We start from the raw sequence: 15,298 nt of genomic DNA, 5'->3' as shown, positions 1-15,298 counted from the left end.
AAAAGAATTCTGTACGTTTTTCACATTCCGTAGGACCCACCATGAACTGACAGAAAGAATGACGTGGAGGAGGTGGTCCCCACTGCGGTGAAAAGGTTTCAGTTAAAAGGCTTGAAGCTTGTTGAAATATCAGACGTCCGGCACGTGAGTGACCGACGCTGGTGACACGTGGGAAACTTCGCCAAGCCCAAGCACATGACATGCGGGCGGACATTAGAGAGAGAGAGAGAGAGAGAGAGAGAGAGAGAGAGTCCGTTAGTGGCAGTTAAGCCTTTGAGGTAAGGGTGGTTAGGAATTTTTAAGAAAGAAATTAGTGGGAGTGGAATTTTAAACCCAACCACGGTTAAAAGGAATTCATTTATGGAGTCCAACGCAGTTAGGAAAATAACTGGGCTTTACAAATAGCTTCTCCATTTTTTTTTTCCCCTATAAAAAGGATTGCTCCTTCTGCCTTCTCCTTTGACTCCATTTGCTTCTCTTTCATTTTCGAGACGGGGAGAGAGAGAGAGAGAGAGAGAGAGAGAGAAATTCACCGCCATTCACAGAGAGAGAATCAACAATGGCGCTCTCTCTCAGAAATTTCTCTGCTTTCTCATTGCTGGTTCTAACGCTCTTCCTCGTCGGCGCTACCGCTGTAATGGACGTGAATGAGACTCAACACTCTAGGAGGTACGGTTAGCCTCTTATGTTGTACCTTCTCCGATTTACTCCATGCGAATACACTGCAATGTGGACCCGTTAATACAGAAATTGGAAAATTTATTTTCCTCATCAAGATTTCTCTGTTTCACTCTGTTTCCCTCCCATGCTTTCCCAAACTGCGTAGCATTATTTACAATGTCGAGCTGATCTCTTGTTGATTTGTGTTATTTCGGAAGAATCTATACAATTAATACGTAATGTGGCATTGACAAGAGTACGGAGTTATTACCACTGTGCTAAATTAGCGGATTTTTCTTTCGAAAGGAACAGTTAATTTCAAGAGCGACCGACATAGTTAAGCCTTTGAGAGTAGCAGCACTAAGAGAGTCGTCGTACTCTTGGAAGCTCTTCCGATGCATTTCTTTCCTATTATATTATCTTTTATGTTAATGAAATTTTCGGCGCCGTTGAATAAAAAAAAAAAGAGCGACTGAGATAATTTGCTTTTATCTGCCTTACATTGTTTCAAAATATCTCCATGCAGTGACGGGAACACAATGCAGTTGCAGAGCTTAAACAACTCAACAATGGCGGATAGGTTAGTCACGACGCTCTCTGTTCCTTTCAATTTCTGGGTCCTTTTTTTTTTTGGAAAGTGCATTTTTTAAGCGTATCTCCTCCGTCCACTGGCCCTGGAGGAATTACCGACAAGTAAAAATAATCATCGTGATACAGAGAATCTTGACCGCTCAGATCGGATCAGAAAAATCCGTATCGTTTATTCTCAGTTGCCGGGACGGTTTTTTCGCTCCAAAAGTCCCTCTGTCGTCAAACCTAAGGAACACTTCACTTCACTGGAAAACTACTTTCTTGACCGTCGCCGTCACATGCTAAAGTCTTTTCTTGCGGTACAGTTTTAGCCTTCTGCAAAGCCTGATTTTGTTGTCGACATGGTTCGTACCCTAAAGGTTATCTTCGTAATTCGAACTAATAAAGTATCAGTAGTATTCGATAGAATCGATGCTGTTCCGGGTAGTTGAGAAACAGCTTCTCTCTCCCTCGATAATTTTTCAACAGTCTCGAGCGACGTGTTTTCCAGTTGAGAAATTAAATGCTAGCAACTGAATTCCGGGAGAAGGTAAGGTAAACAGGCGTCGTTTTTTCACTAAATTACAAAGAATGCGACGATCTTGTAGCCTTCCCAATTCCAAAGGCACTGTGTGTGTGTGTGTTTTTTTTGGTACAAGGCAATGTACTTGTTAGCATAATATTAAAAAATATTACGTTATCATGTTTCTACATTTTGTTAAATATAGGAAAGCGAACCTTCTTCTAATCAATTTTATTTTCCGACAGTACTAACCCTGTCACACCATTTTCTCTCTCCTAAATGAACATTTTGAGCAATGTCAGAAATCCAATTTTATAACACAATTATGTCCGAAATCATTTGAACCCCCTTTGGGTTCTTCATCCTTTTGTGTTTACATGGGCCCCTCAATAGTTCTTTAAGCTCCGACTTTGTGTTCGTTTTTCCCAATTCGTTGTTTGGCCTAGTTTACACATGTTTCCATTCATTCTTTTGTCTTGTAAGTCATCTCGATTAATTTCGTGACTTTGTCGTTAATATTACTCATTTTTCAACTGTCATATACATTATCTATTCCTTAAGAAGTGAAATCTTTTTGAAAGTAAGAGGATATTTGGATTGTATCTGACATTATCTATTCCTTAAGAAGTGAAATCTTTTTGAAAGTAAGAGGATATTTGGATTGTATAGAAGAAACAATGGCCTTTTTTCGTCTTAAAATCAGACCTATATAATTTCATTACCTGAAGTAATTAGGGAGGTAACAATTTTTTAATTTCAGGTCAAGTGACGAGGCTAACACGCGAAATGAGCAAGCCGTGCAGGATCCCGATATGGTGGCTTCCATGGTTGACATGTGAGTGTCACACACTCTCTTAATTCCCTCCGTCTTCTACATCGATTTTCAACTTCTACTTGGTGTTCTTTCGTTGGAGATGAATTTTCTTCCGTACCAGTAGGGACTCAAGCCGACACATTTTTTTTTTGATTATCCCGTAAACGAGAGAATCCCAATTCCTTCGTTTATTTATGGTTCTGTTAATTCATTCCCCCCCCCCCCCCCCCCCCCCCCCCCCCCCCCCCCCCCAGAGATGTCATGTGACATTCATCAGATGATTAGCATTTTCCGTCGTGGATGCAGTAACTTGGCTTCACATGATCCGTACAGTACCACGGAATTTAGCACATGGAAGACAATTAATGTCAATTCCACCTACCCAGTTCCAAAAAAAACCCCATATTTTAATGGTTGTCCGTTTTCCATTTTCTCCCACTAATATCTACTTCCCACTCTTGTCGCAACACCAGTCGAAACAATCGCCGAATTAGCTTTATATGAGGAGGAATTTATCATGATTGAATCTTTCATATACCTGACATTTCAAAACATCCGTTTTTTTAATAACCGGATGTCCGAGTTAACTTGTCTGCACCTCTATTAATTTCGAAATATTGAAGTTAATGATCGAACAAACCCTAATATTATTTAGAGGGATCGATAATCGTAGTTTACTTTTATGAGACACGCTTCGTCTTATTGTCTTCCTTCATGGAAGCATGGTTTTGTGAATTTACATCCGTTTTAAGAATTGTGAATTCTTTCTTATTATACTTATAAGTAAGACCCTTATATTAAATTTTAATAAGTGTGCTCTTCTTATCCTAATGATGGAAAAAGGCGTGGGTACACATTGGCCCATGTTCTCAAACTGCTGGATCTCTTCCCCCACCCACATGCCCTTTCTTTGTTCCGAGATCTGCGCATCACCACCACTCCGCATTCAATTCGTATAATATTCATCCTTGTCCAAATTCTTTTAGCCTCTCATTTGCTCGTGCCCTTGTTTGTGTCATTTTGGGTTACTTTTTTTCTTCACCATTCTTCACCGAGCATGTCGATTCCAACCATGTTTGGATGATCCGTATTTTAGAGAGATAACAAGAAGAGAGAGGGAGAACAAAATCTAAGCCTTCCTAAACACATTTAGATGGCTGGGATCGCCGACAGGTAGTACCCGCTAGACACCCAAAACTTTCTCCCAATGAATAGCTTCATCATGTATTCGTGCCACTGTCTTTATCTGGTCCAATTTCGTTTGTTATAAAAATTGCATAAATGGGGGAACTTGTTTGCTCTCACCACATGGCTCTAAAACTCCTTTTAACGAACTTTGGCAGAGGTGTTTTTTTTATTATCGCTAATTAAGCGTAAATACTCTTAAGATACACTCCTTCTACATATGAATCCTTTATTAGTAATTAATTAGTAGTTCTTCCCAAGATACGTGGACCCGATCTAGGACTTCATGCGGCCCCCTCATAGATATCACCCCTGCTCAGTTCTCTTTATTGGACATCTCCCATACGAGAAAGACTCTCTTGGGGAAGAAAAGAGATTCCAATCTACTACGTACGGAACCCAATGTCATAACATGTGAGGTGGAGAAGTATAAGTGGGAGTACTATTGAACTTCAAATTATCACCCATTGGTGATTTGGAAGCTCACGTGGTTGTTTTTGGGTAAATCGAAATCGGGTTCAATGAACCAATTCATTCAAGAGCTAGCTCAATTCTGATATCCACATGGCTCTATTATAATCGGGGACAAAGTTCCGTATGTACTGACCCAGCTCAAGAACTCATGGCACGCGGGTGTGAGTTGATTCTAGACTAGACACTCCTGAATATTCCTGATTCTCAGGTCATTACCGCTGTACCGCCGCCAATCCGAAAGAATTAGCTCATGTTGATGTTACTTCTGTTAATGCAATATATATGGGTTTTTCGTTTAATATCAACTCCATTTGCGAGAAGCTAGGTTAAATTATGTGAACTGAACCACCACTAATTATTTTGTTCGGTAGGTCACATAAATTTCATTGCCTTTCTCCAGCCTGGCAAAGGGCGCGAGAGTCTGAGATCCCTCAAAACCAGATCTGGGCCCATACCATAAGAGTCTAGTACTCGCAATTCAGCTAACAGGCTTGATCTCATTAAATGCCCGCTGCTTCATTTAATACCTCCACCGACATATCAAACATGACTTCTCCACCGACATATAAAACAAATCATGATTTATCTCCGACATCCATGTCAGAGTTTACAAGAAAATCATGTGGTATTCCGTATGTGTGGACCGTATTCAGATGGTATTCCAAGCCGTTCATTGCCGAATGGACAGCTCGGATGCCGTTGTGCACCACCCGCAAAACACCATCCCCAATTCAGTTTATAGTACCCCAGTTCAGTTTATAGTAACAAAAAAGAGATGCATTAAGTCTATTGGACTCATCTGTTGAATTCCAAGTAGCAAAGAATTGTTCTGAAGTCAGATATCTCTCACTTCCTCTGTTTACTGACTTGTGAAATGTTACATTAACGATGTCAAACTACATTCTATTCCTCAAATTTTCACTTGGTAGAGTTCCTTAAAATGGTTGTAAATTGTCTTGAAAGCATCTGATAATGAAGAGGTTCTAGAACAAATTAATTTCAGGAGCATTCGAGATGGCACGTAAAGTTTGTTCTTTCATTTCCTTTTAAGTTCTCTGACTTTTGAAATGTCACACGTATGTGAGGATTAATTGCGTAGTAGATTCATGACCAGAACATCAAAACCGAAATACATAATTTTTTTTTTATGGATGATAAGGAAGAGTGCAAATATGCAGGAGCATTCGCAATAGCACTGAAAGGAGGAAGTTGGGATTCTTCTCATGCCAAACTGGCAACCCTATCGATGACTGCTGGCGGTGCGACCCCAATTGGCAAAGCAACCGCAAGCGCCTCGCTGACTGTGCCATTGGCTTCGGGCGTAACGCCATCGGCGGTCGAGACGGCAAGTTCTACGTCGTCACTGACCCGAACGACTACGACGCGGTTAATCCCCGACCCGGGACACTGCGCCATGCTGTCATCCAGGATGAGCCTCTTTGGATTGTCTTCAAAAGGGACATGGTGATCACGCTAAAGCAAGAGCTTATAATGAACAGCTTCAAAACAATCGATGCTAGGGGAGTTAATGTGCACATTGCCAATGGGGCTTGCATCACCATCCAGTATATCACGAATGTGATTATCCATGGTCTTCACGTCCATGATTGCATACCCACAGGAAATGCTATGGTACGAAGCTCGCCATCCCATTATGGGTGGAGAACAATTGCTGATGGTGATGGCATTTCACTTTTTGGGGCGAGTCACGTATGGTTAGATCATAATTCTCTCTCTAAGTGCGCCGATGGCCTTATCGATGCTATTATGGGATCAACAGCGATCACCATCTCCAACAATTACTTCACCCACCACAATGAGGTCATTTACATTTTCAAACTATGTTTATATGTTTCAACTGATAGCATTATTACCTATTGGGAAGACTGAAATCCTAGCTCATTAACAGGTGATGCTACTGGGACATAGTGATTCCTATGTTAGAGACAAGAGTATGCAGGTAACTATTGCGTACAACCATTTTGGAGAGGGACTTATCCAGAGAATGCCAAGGTAACAAGAACAAGATGAACATCACTAATTGATGTTGTTTCTTATTGAGTTGATTTAGTTTGACTTATTTGATCAATTTGACAAATATGTGCAGGTGTAGGCATGGGTATTTCCATGTGGTGAACAATGACTACACTCACTGGGAAATGTACGCAATCGGTGGCAGTGCCGATCCCACGATTAACAGCCAAGGAAACAGATATCTTGCCCCTACCGATCCTAATGCTAAAGAGGTATGGTAGTTCAATATCAAATCTCCATTGGACTGGCTTAAGGTTTACGTAAAATCCCTGTTAGTGGATGATGAAATTGTGTTTGCTTTGGGTTGGAATGGTGTTATCGACAGGTAACGCATAGAGTGCAGCTAGATAATGGTCAATGGAAGAGCTGGAATTGGAGATCAGAGGGTGATCTTATGCTCAATGGAGCCTTCTTCACTCCATCAGGAGTAGGTGCTGCGGCCAGCTATGCCAGGGCCTCGAGCTTAGGGGCCAAGTCTTCCTCCATGGTAGGCACCATTACTTCTAGCGCTGGTGTCCTTAATTGCCGAAGGGGCCAACAATGTTAGTCTCTACGTCATCAAAGAGAACAAAAATGGTCATCAAAGAGAACAAAAATGGTCACGAAAAATATTTCATTTTTCGTCTTCCTCTTGAATTGTTATTAGCCATATTACGTCAGTTCCCAGCAATTCTGCTTTCTATCATCACCCCATATCTCTGCCGTCGGATGACATTAGACAAATGTACAATTTTTACATGCGTCGTCATACCATCAAAAATCATGTACCTTATTTCCTTCCGCTATTGTTCAACCTCGGCCTGCTTCAACTCAGAAAGATTTTAACATCTCTGGAGCAGGCGCGGAAGTGTTGTTCCATTCTCCATACATTCTTCAAGTCTATTCCAACTCCTCGAAAATTACCGACTTGCTTCTCCTCTACATTTCATCTTTTGGTCCAAGGGAGCCGAACGGCTCTTTTATCCCACTCCGTCCTCCCAGCTAAGCCATATGCGTAGTAACTAGGAAAAAGGGCAAATAATAGAGAGAAGTTTCATTGTTGTCCTGCTGTTTTAAACGGTGTTTAGCACCAAGATAAGAGTGTTGTTATCCTTGTGTTTCTGTAATTATAATACTACTCAATTTCTGCTCTTCGCCTGTCTGTTTTCATTTATGTGCGCATGGTATATTATTAATGCCACGTGTTTGGCTCGTTAGGCCGGGACCAAAAACATGCATTTTGAGCTTTCTACCTGCCAAAAAGGCATTGCATTTTCCTGCCAATGCTATGTTTTAGAGCCCATGTTGCATGTGAGCCGAGTGATTCTGAAAAGAAGAAGAAGAAAGAACTGTTTTCCACGGACCCGGGGCTCTGCGGCCCATGGAGGCATAGTAGGCCCTACCCAGTTTTAGAACCGCGATGTTTTGGTGAAAAAAAAATCCAAACCTTCCATTTACAATCTTATGGAGCAGAAACGTGATTATGAGAGCTCTAAAGACAAAATTTAATTATGATCCTTTAGAATAATATGATCAGAATAACATCATCTTTGTACCGGTTCAAATGGAGTGAAAATTGGAGTACTTAATTTTTTAACCATATTAACCGTCTCAAAAAAAATTAAGTGTTCAAATTTTCACTCTGTTTGAACCGGTGCAATAATTTTGTTATTCTTATCATATTATTCTAAAGGATCATAATTAATTTTTGTTTATAGGACTCTCATAATCACATTTTCGTTTCACAGGGTCCTAAATAAAGAGCATATACTTAATATGAGAGCTCTAGAGATAAAAATGAATTACAACCTTTTAGAATAATATGATAAGAATAGCAAAATTATTGCACCGACTCAAATGGAGTGAAAATTTGAACACTTAATTTTTTTTGAGACGGTTATATATTAAAAAATATGATTAAAAAATTAAGTACTTCAATTTTCACTCCGTTTGAACTAGTACAAAGATGTTATTATTCTGATCATATTATTCTAAAGGATCATAATTAAATTTTGTCTTTAGAGCTCTCATAATCACGTTTTTACTTCATAAAATTGCAAATGGAAAGTTTGAATTTTTTTTCCACCAAAACGTCCCTGTTCTAAAAGTGGGTAGGGCCTGCTATGCCTCCATGGGCAGCAGAGCCCCGGCTCCGTTTTCCACGGACTTGGTTGTGAAATGGATTCTATAGTACCGACAGGAATGGAACCAGTTTAGATTTGGAGTGGTTTGGTGGATTCGGCCAATGTCTGATTCCAACTCCTCCGTACTGCTTATTCAAAACAAGCTTTTGAGTGAAAAACATGGGAGCTCACCCAAAAGTGGTACCTAAAGAAAGCCATTCGGGTTTACCTATCCTGCTTAGAGCACCTCCAACCAAGCCTTCATTCTTTAAAACCATTTTTCAAATCTTCAAAATGAAGTATTCTAGCGCTCCAACAATGATTCGTTTACATCCTTCAAAATGAAGAATTAAACTTGAGCAGCTCGGGGATCTACAAAACACATTTTCAATCTATGTGTGGGTAAGTTAGCTGGCAGAGACAGACCCATCCACAACACCAACCTCACTGTGGCGTGGTCATTCAATCCTCGCAATTGGCCATCACAAAAACGCACTGCTCATATATTTTGAGTCCTCAAAAATTGGAAGAACGTTTTTCAAATAAATTTGTACAATAAATGATGCATACTTTTTAATTTTGCTATCCAATATCGATAAAATTAGTACCATTCTTCAGAATAAGACAAATCTTGAGCTTGTCTGGTAAATGCTGATGTTTCAAATTTTGGAGAGAAGATGAGAGATGATTGAGTTTTGAGTGTGATTTGAAAAATGAATATGTAGATAGAGAGAGAGAAAGAGAAATGTGATTGGAGTAGGAAGAGTGAATAGTAAATTCTTTAAATTCACTTTTGGAATAAAGAATGATATTTTGATTCTTCAAAATGAAGAATTGGTTTGGAGATGCTCTTATAACATACTATATTGGCAAAAAGCAGATATACAGTAAAGCACATATGAAGGAGAAAAAGGCTTTTCATCAAATATAACATTCCCTGAGCATCTCTCAGTTTGGCAGAGAGGTATGTCTCAATAAGCAAAGTAGACTAAACTATGAATCATTTCATCCTTCCAAACACAACTTCACTCTAAATCAAAAGGGCAACAAAAAGGAAGAAGTTAACACCGTTCATCAAAACACTCCTTTAGGAGAGACAGACTGAGAAACTCGCGAAACTTGCAACCTGAAGAACAACTCAGAAGGGGGTACCGGTTCCACTCCTAGTTTCTGCAGGGCTGTACAAAGCAGACCGGTTCCTGGGCCTATTCTCCTCCAACTGCTTCACAACCTCGTCCATTGTGGGCCTAACGGTCGCCACCGGCGCACAACAGCCCATGGCAAGCTTCAATGCATGAACTAATCCATCTTCCATTGGATTCTTTATCCCTCTCGAAACTTCTACGTCGAAAACCTCCATTGTTGTCTCCTCCAGAACCGCCACCTTCACGAGTGAAGGCAAATCAACAAAATCGCCGCTCCTCCCATTTTTCCCTGGCTTCTTCCCTAACAAAATCTCCAGTAATAGGATCCCAAATGCGTAAACATCAGTCCTGGAACTGCACTTTTTCATCTTTTGGAGTTCTGGCGCCTTGTATCCATCTGTTTTTGCAATTGCCACCAGTTCATCGGCAACAGCTGGGATCATTAATTTGTCCAGACCAAATTCGGTAAGCCTGGCCACGAAAAAATCATCAACTAGAGTGTTTTTGGATCTCACGTTCCCATGAGTAATAGGCGTTTCTAGACTTGTGTGGAGATGTGCAAGTCCTCTGGCTATACCCAATGCAATCTTGTGTCGCCTGGCCCAAGTCAAAGCAGGTTTTCCAACCCTTGATTCTGGATGAACCAACATGAAATACAAACAATAACATGAATAACTTGAATCCATCATGGTTAGCAAAGTTGCAGAATCATTCTAATGAAGTCTCGACTCCTTTGAGACAAGTCAATTAAAAAAGAAAAGGAAACATAAACAAGGGGTGGTGTCTATTCTAGCAAAAAGATTCTCTTTACAGCTGGTTGATACATGTTCAACTTTGTTCAAGCTTTTCCTAAATTTACAGACTTTCGTATTTGCATTGATGACGTGGATGCTGTACCTAAGTTAGAATGTGGGGTGTAACTTGTCAGCATTACGCGGCCCGGTAGCAAAATAACAAGCAAAATTAGAAAGCTGCTACAACAACTGCCAGCTGGTATGACAAAATCAGAGGTCAAAGGAACCAAATATTGGGAGACGTGATCAATGTGTGACGTTGTCAAATTAGGCGCAGCATCTGCTTAAAAGTTTCGTGAAGGAGGGACTAGGGTGTGCATAGCATAATCCTTAACCAAGCAGGGTGAGCCTCGTCAAGCTGCAAGGCCCAGACATACAGAGGTAGGGCTTAAGTAACATAAGGGACTGTAAAGGGCTAACACAAACATGAATGTGCCTACAGCATATCCTAATCCACATAAAACTTGGGCCAAGATGAACACAGATTTTTTAGTGAAAGCCTACTGCAATTGTCTATCTAACTGGATTAGACTTAGAGGGCACTTGTTCTGAGATAACTACAGCATTGCAACCAAGAGGTGACAGAGAGTATGCTTTTACGAGAAGTACCTTCTAGTGTAACCCTGCCACTTCTCAAGTGAAAATTCACAATTGCATGGGTCACTTGGAGAGTCGGAGTCGTGGACTCCTATCAGAGTGCTAGTAAAGTAACCAAGGCAAGCGATCATACATTTTCATAGTTCAATCTAGTTTGAATGACTTCAATGCAGATCTTAAACAGTTCATTATTGCACTCCTAAGAACACAATGAACTTCTTACACTGTCTACTTTGTAACTTGATTGCCCAGAATCATACGCGTGCTCTAGTGTCCCTATGCATTAATCAAGGCAAAATTCGAAGTTCGAGTAACAGTAGATAATCAAGGCAACATTCGAAGTTCAAGGCAACATTCGAAGTTCCAGTAACAGTAGGTAATCAAGACAACATTCGAAGTTCCAGTAACAGCAGGTTATGCTTTTGAATGTGTTTCCATGGAAATTGCAACAGGTTATAGTTTCGCAATAATAAATTAAACTGTGGTGAAGAAAATCACAATGCATGCAATTGATCCACTAATCGAACAAAGCAAGAAAGGAGCATAGCTGAGCTTACCATGTAAGAGATCATGGAGTGTTCTGTTAGGAAGATAGTCATAGATAAGCAGCTTCTCCCCTCTCTTCCCCTGATAAAACGCTCTCAACGGGATCAAATTCTCATGGCGAACCCGTCCCAACTGCTTTATCACAGGCAAACACACACTCCCATCTTTACAACTCCCTTCCCTCAACAACCTCAGAGCAATAGTCCCTCCATCCCCAAGTTTCGCCTTATAAATAGTCCCGTAACTCGTCTTCTCCATCACCTGACCCGTCGCGTTCAACACATCCTCCAACGTCAAATGCTCGCCGCCCTGAAACAAGACCAGCTTCCCATCTCCTCCTCCACCTCCGCCATTTTCCTCATCCTCTCCTTCTTCAAACCCCTCCTCATCTTCTTCATCCCTATTCTTCCTCCTCTTCCCCTGCACATACCCGATAAACAACGAAGCCAAAACCACAACACCGGTCATCAACCCAATAACAATACCGGCAATCGCGCCCGAGCTCAACCCGGAACTTCCCCCACAGCTCCTCAAAGGGGCCCCACAAAGCCCAACACTATTCCCTTCGAAAGCCTCAGCTACAAACCTCATTTCCCCAAAATTAGGCAAAACCCCACTAAAATTATTATAAGAAAGATTCAGCCTTTCCAATTTCAACCCACTTAAACTCGCAGGAATCTCACCATAGAACATATTACTAGAAAGATCAAGCAGCTTAAGCCCTAAAAACCCAGTTACAAACACAGGAAAATCCCCAGAAATCTTGTTTTGCCCCAAATCAAGGAACCCTAAATTACTACAACTAGCATTGGGCAATGCAGGTTGAGGTAAAGACCCAGATAGAGAGTTACCGTGCAGTCGTAGCGAGACAAGACCATCACAGAGGTTCCATATCGAAGTGGGTATTGTTCCGGTGAGCAAATTGTTGGCCAAATCGACGTCGTTGAGGGAAGAGCTGTATCCGAGCTCAAGGGGGATGGGCCCGGAGAGGGAGTTGACGGAGAGGTAGAGGCTTTGGAGGGAGGAGAGCTGGCCGAGCTCTCTGGGGAGGGAGCCGGAGAGGTTGGCGGAAGGGAGTTGGAGAGAGAGGAGGCGGAGGGAGGGGTCTCTGGAGAGAGAAAGGTTGGTGAACTGTGAGGAGGAGAGAGAGGGGTCGCAGGGGAGCGGGGTGAGGGAGTTGGTGAAAGACCACTTGAGGCCGCGCCATTGGCAGAGAGGGGTGGAGGTCGTCCACGAGGATAGGAGGATGTTGGGTGCTTGGCCTTGGAGCGCGGGTTTGATTTTGGTCAAGATAATGTCAATGTCCGAAGAAGGAGAAGAAGAAGAGGAAGAGGGTGAAGACTGGGTGAGAGTGGTGGGGAAGGTGGTGGAGAGGATGAGGGAGGTGAGGAGGAGAGAGAGGAGGTTTGGGAGTGCCATGGCATGGATGAGAGAGAGAGAGAGATGAGGAGGTTTGAGGTTGGTTTCTTGTTCTTCTTTCTTTCTTTCTTTTTGGGAAAGCTGACAGAGTGTTGACTGGGGAGTGATCTATGGGGTCTAGTATTTCATGGTACGTTTGCGAAGAACAGATCGTTGGTAGTAAGTACTCCTATCTTGTCTTACTCTTTAAATGTACACCGTTGGATCCTTGTGAAGGAGAAGATCTTTCCAACGGCACAAACCCCTTTGCACAACCAATGGGCTTGGAGGAAGCAATTATTTACTAGTACTACATTTATTGGTGCTGGTGCTGCAGCACCGTCGACTTCGAGTGGTGCTTCAAAAGTGCTACTCTTAGTAGCTCTCTCTCTCTCTCTCTCTCTCTCTCCATTTGTGGGGATTTTAATCGCAAAGTATGCGGCTTTGCCGTAATCCTGTAACGAGAAAAGGGTTATGAATACCGATAAAAACTGTGCTCTAGGATAGTGGTAATCTCTCACTTGGGGAGACCTCAACAGATCGAAGATGTCTTTGTGCGTTTATTTTTCTTGTGAAATTTTATACATGCAGTAGTATTTTAGATTGCAAAAAAATAAAATTCATTTGTGCATTCAGCGAATATAATTGTACGTAAATATAGATACAGAGATAAATGAGTACAGGTGATGTGGTGGCAATCGGAAGTGTGAAGACATAACATATACTGAGTGTACGTTAACTACATATATGTGGTTGTTCTGCACGCTTGGCTTTTTTTTTTCTAGTAATGTCTGGACTAATTTTCACGCACTTTAATTATTATGGAGTATTTTTAATTCGGTCAAAGACGAACCAACCACGTAATCACATCCAAAACTAGTGCTTTGTTTGGAACACATTTTAAAATTTTTTTTGAAAAAGTAATAGGGGTAACAAATGAAAAAAAAAATTAGAAGTAAGAAAAATCTTTTAAAAATACTTTTCAAAAGAGAACCAAACAAATCATAAGAAATTCAGGAGAAATTTCTCTCTCTTGTCAGTTGTGCATCCCCTTGCATTCCAGAGGGTTTATATGCTCTGCTTTTTGCAAAGCAAGGCGTCCTTTTTTTTTTCTTTTGATCATAAGGCGTCCTTTAGTAGAGAAGCTGCTTTGCAGGACGCCACCAGGAGTAGTCTATTCTTTTTTCCGATCCGCAGGAGTGGTCTATTCATCAGGCTATAAAGCTAGAAGTGGTGGGTTCTGAACCCTCCACGTGTCCTGGATGTTTGATCCTACGACTGAGGTTTAAAGTAGTGTGTGTCGGCCTATGCTCTTGGTTTGTATCGGGTATGTTCAGGTGGGGCCACGTGCCAAGAACCCAAAAGCAAAAGTGTCAGGAAAAGAAAACAAAAGAAAAGAAAAGAAGGGTGCAATCTATATCTATTGTCCATGGGCGGCAACCCGATGCTGCCAACCATCCCTGCTAAGCAAGTGTTGAGTGTTATCCGACTGTTTATTTTAGTATAAATAGTTGAAATTGAATCAAAGTATATACAAATTTATTTCATTCATTGCTTAATGAAGATCCGAATTGTCGATTGTTCAAATAAACAACTAACAGTTCGGCACGCACTTCACACTTAATAGAAGTTGCTCGACACCATCCCCATACGAATAGGGTCTACGTGAATCGATGGATACCCAAAAAGAAGGGGACTTTTATTTCTCAGGTCTTAATGTTTGTCACTCACATGAAGAGGATTCCAGCAACTGATCTAGTGAACCATCATTTCCCCTAAATTCACGAGTTTATTTTATACACATAAATACCAGAGCTAAAAATCCAACGAACTAGTCCTAAACATCTAGGACTCGAATGAATTGTTGGAGAAAGCAAGGGCAGAGTTTTCTTTCTTCTTTCATTTTAGGTTAGGAGGTGTAGCGGGCCGAATCGAGAGAGTTAAATGAGCCTAACAAAATGGGTAGCCCATTCCTTGGGCTCTCTTGGGCCAAACGTCTCTTGGGACGGGTTGGACAGTCCAACTGTGTAGCGGAGCCCTTGGACTCACAAGCCCAGTCCATGGACTTGTATAGAAATAGTAGGACTAGGTCTAGGCTGGGTAGGAGCCCGATCGGAGAAGGTGACGCCACCTATCCGAGATGGTTACGAGGGACGTCACGGACTCATACTTAGCACCGACTTACTTGAAAGCAAGTAACTTACTATAGGCCCAAAGGATAAATCTGAGGTTCGCATTTTTCTAATTTAAGCATTGTACTATGCATTTCTTCTCTCTCAAATTCTAACTTAAGTATCAGAGTGCTATCTGATTGAATGGAGTCGGACAGCGCTAACCACCGGTTCTTTATTTTGCAGACAAATCTAAGACAAAAAATAAAAAAGGCAGGTTGATTTGGATCCTACCCAAGAGGTTCTTCGAAAGGAGAGGAACGGATCACCAACCCAAAAGCAAAG

General features: G+C 41.4%; 2 protein-coding genes across 2 annotated transcripts; one reads left to right on the top strand and one right to left on the bottom strand.

The window, feature by feature from the left end:
• The first annotated feature begins 387 nt into the window (after nt 1–387).
• On the top strand, nt 388–7,391 carry LOC131313765 (probable pectate lyase 8). Its single transcript, XM_058342266.1, has 7 exons — nt 388–669; nt 1,187–1,240; nt 2,514–2,588; nt 5,405–6,047; nt 6,136–6,239; nt 6,334–6,472; nt 6,586–7,391. Exons 1-7 carry the CDS (start codon nt 560–562, stop codon nt 6,805–6,807), a joined length of 1,347 nt encoding a protein of 448 aa, XP_058198249.1. The 5' UTR covers nt 388–559; the 3' UTR covers nt 6,808–7,391.
• Nucleotides 7,392–9,261: 1,870 nt separating this feature from the next.
• LOC131313412 (putative kinase-like protein TMKL1) lies at nt 9,262–13,393 on the bottom strand. Its single transcript, XM_058341702.1, has 2 exons — nt 11,456–13,393; nt 9,262–10,141 (listed from the first exon to the last, which is right to left on the bottom strand). Exons 1-2 carry the CDS (start codon nt 12,861–12,863, stop codon nt 9,501–9,503), a joined length of 2,049 nt encoding a protein of 682 aa, XP_058197685.1. The 5' UTR covers nt 12,864–13,393; the 3' UTR covers nt 9,262–9,500.
• Nucleotides 13,394–15,298: the final 1,905 nt, after the last annotated feature.

The sequence above is a fragment of the Rhododendron vialii genome, chromosome 13a (assembly GCF_030253575.1).
Source record: "Rhododendron vialii isolate Sample 1 chromosome 13a, ASM3025357v1".
In the NCBI taxonomy this organism is placed as follows: domain Eukaryota; kingdom Viridiplantae; phylum Streptophyta; class Magnoliopsida; order Ericales; family Ericaceae; genus Rhododendron; species Rhododendron vialii.
The sequence above is the reverse complement of the archived record's forward strand: the minus strand, read 5'-3'. Positions and strand labels throughout refer to the sequence as shown.

Excerpts from the sequence above, each read along its gene's own strand:
- LOC131313765 (XM_058342266.1), top strand. The coding sequence starts at position 560 with ATGGCGCTCTCTCTCAGAAATTTCTCTGCTTTCTCATTGCTGGTTCTA. Across the intron at positions 2,589-5,404 it reads GTGGCTTCCATGGTTGACAT|GAGCATTCGCAATAGCACTG; the intron begins GTGAGTGTCACA and ends GCAAATATGCAG. Across the intron at positions 6,473-6,585 it reads CCGATCCTAATGCTAAAGAG|GTAACGCATAGAGTGCAGCT; the intron begins GTATGGTAGTTC and ends TGTTATCGACAG.
- LOC131313412 (XM_058341702.1), bottom strand. The coding sequence starts at position 12,863 with ATGGCACTCCCAAACCTCCTCTCTCTCCTCCTCACCTCCCTCATCCTC. Across the intron at positions 10,142-11,455 it reads ACTCCATGATCTCTTACATG|AATCAAGGGTTGGAAAACCT; the intron begins GTAAGCTCAGCT and ends TGGTTCATCCAG.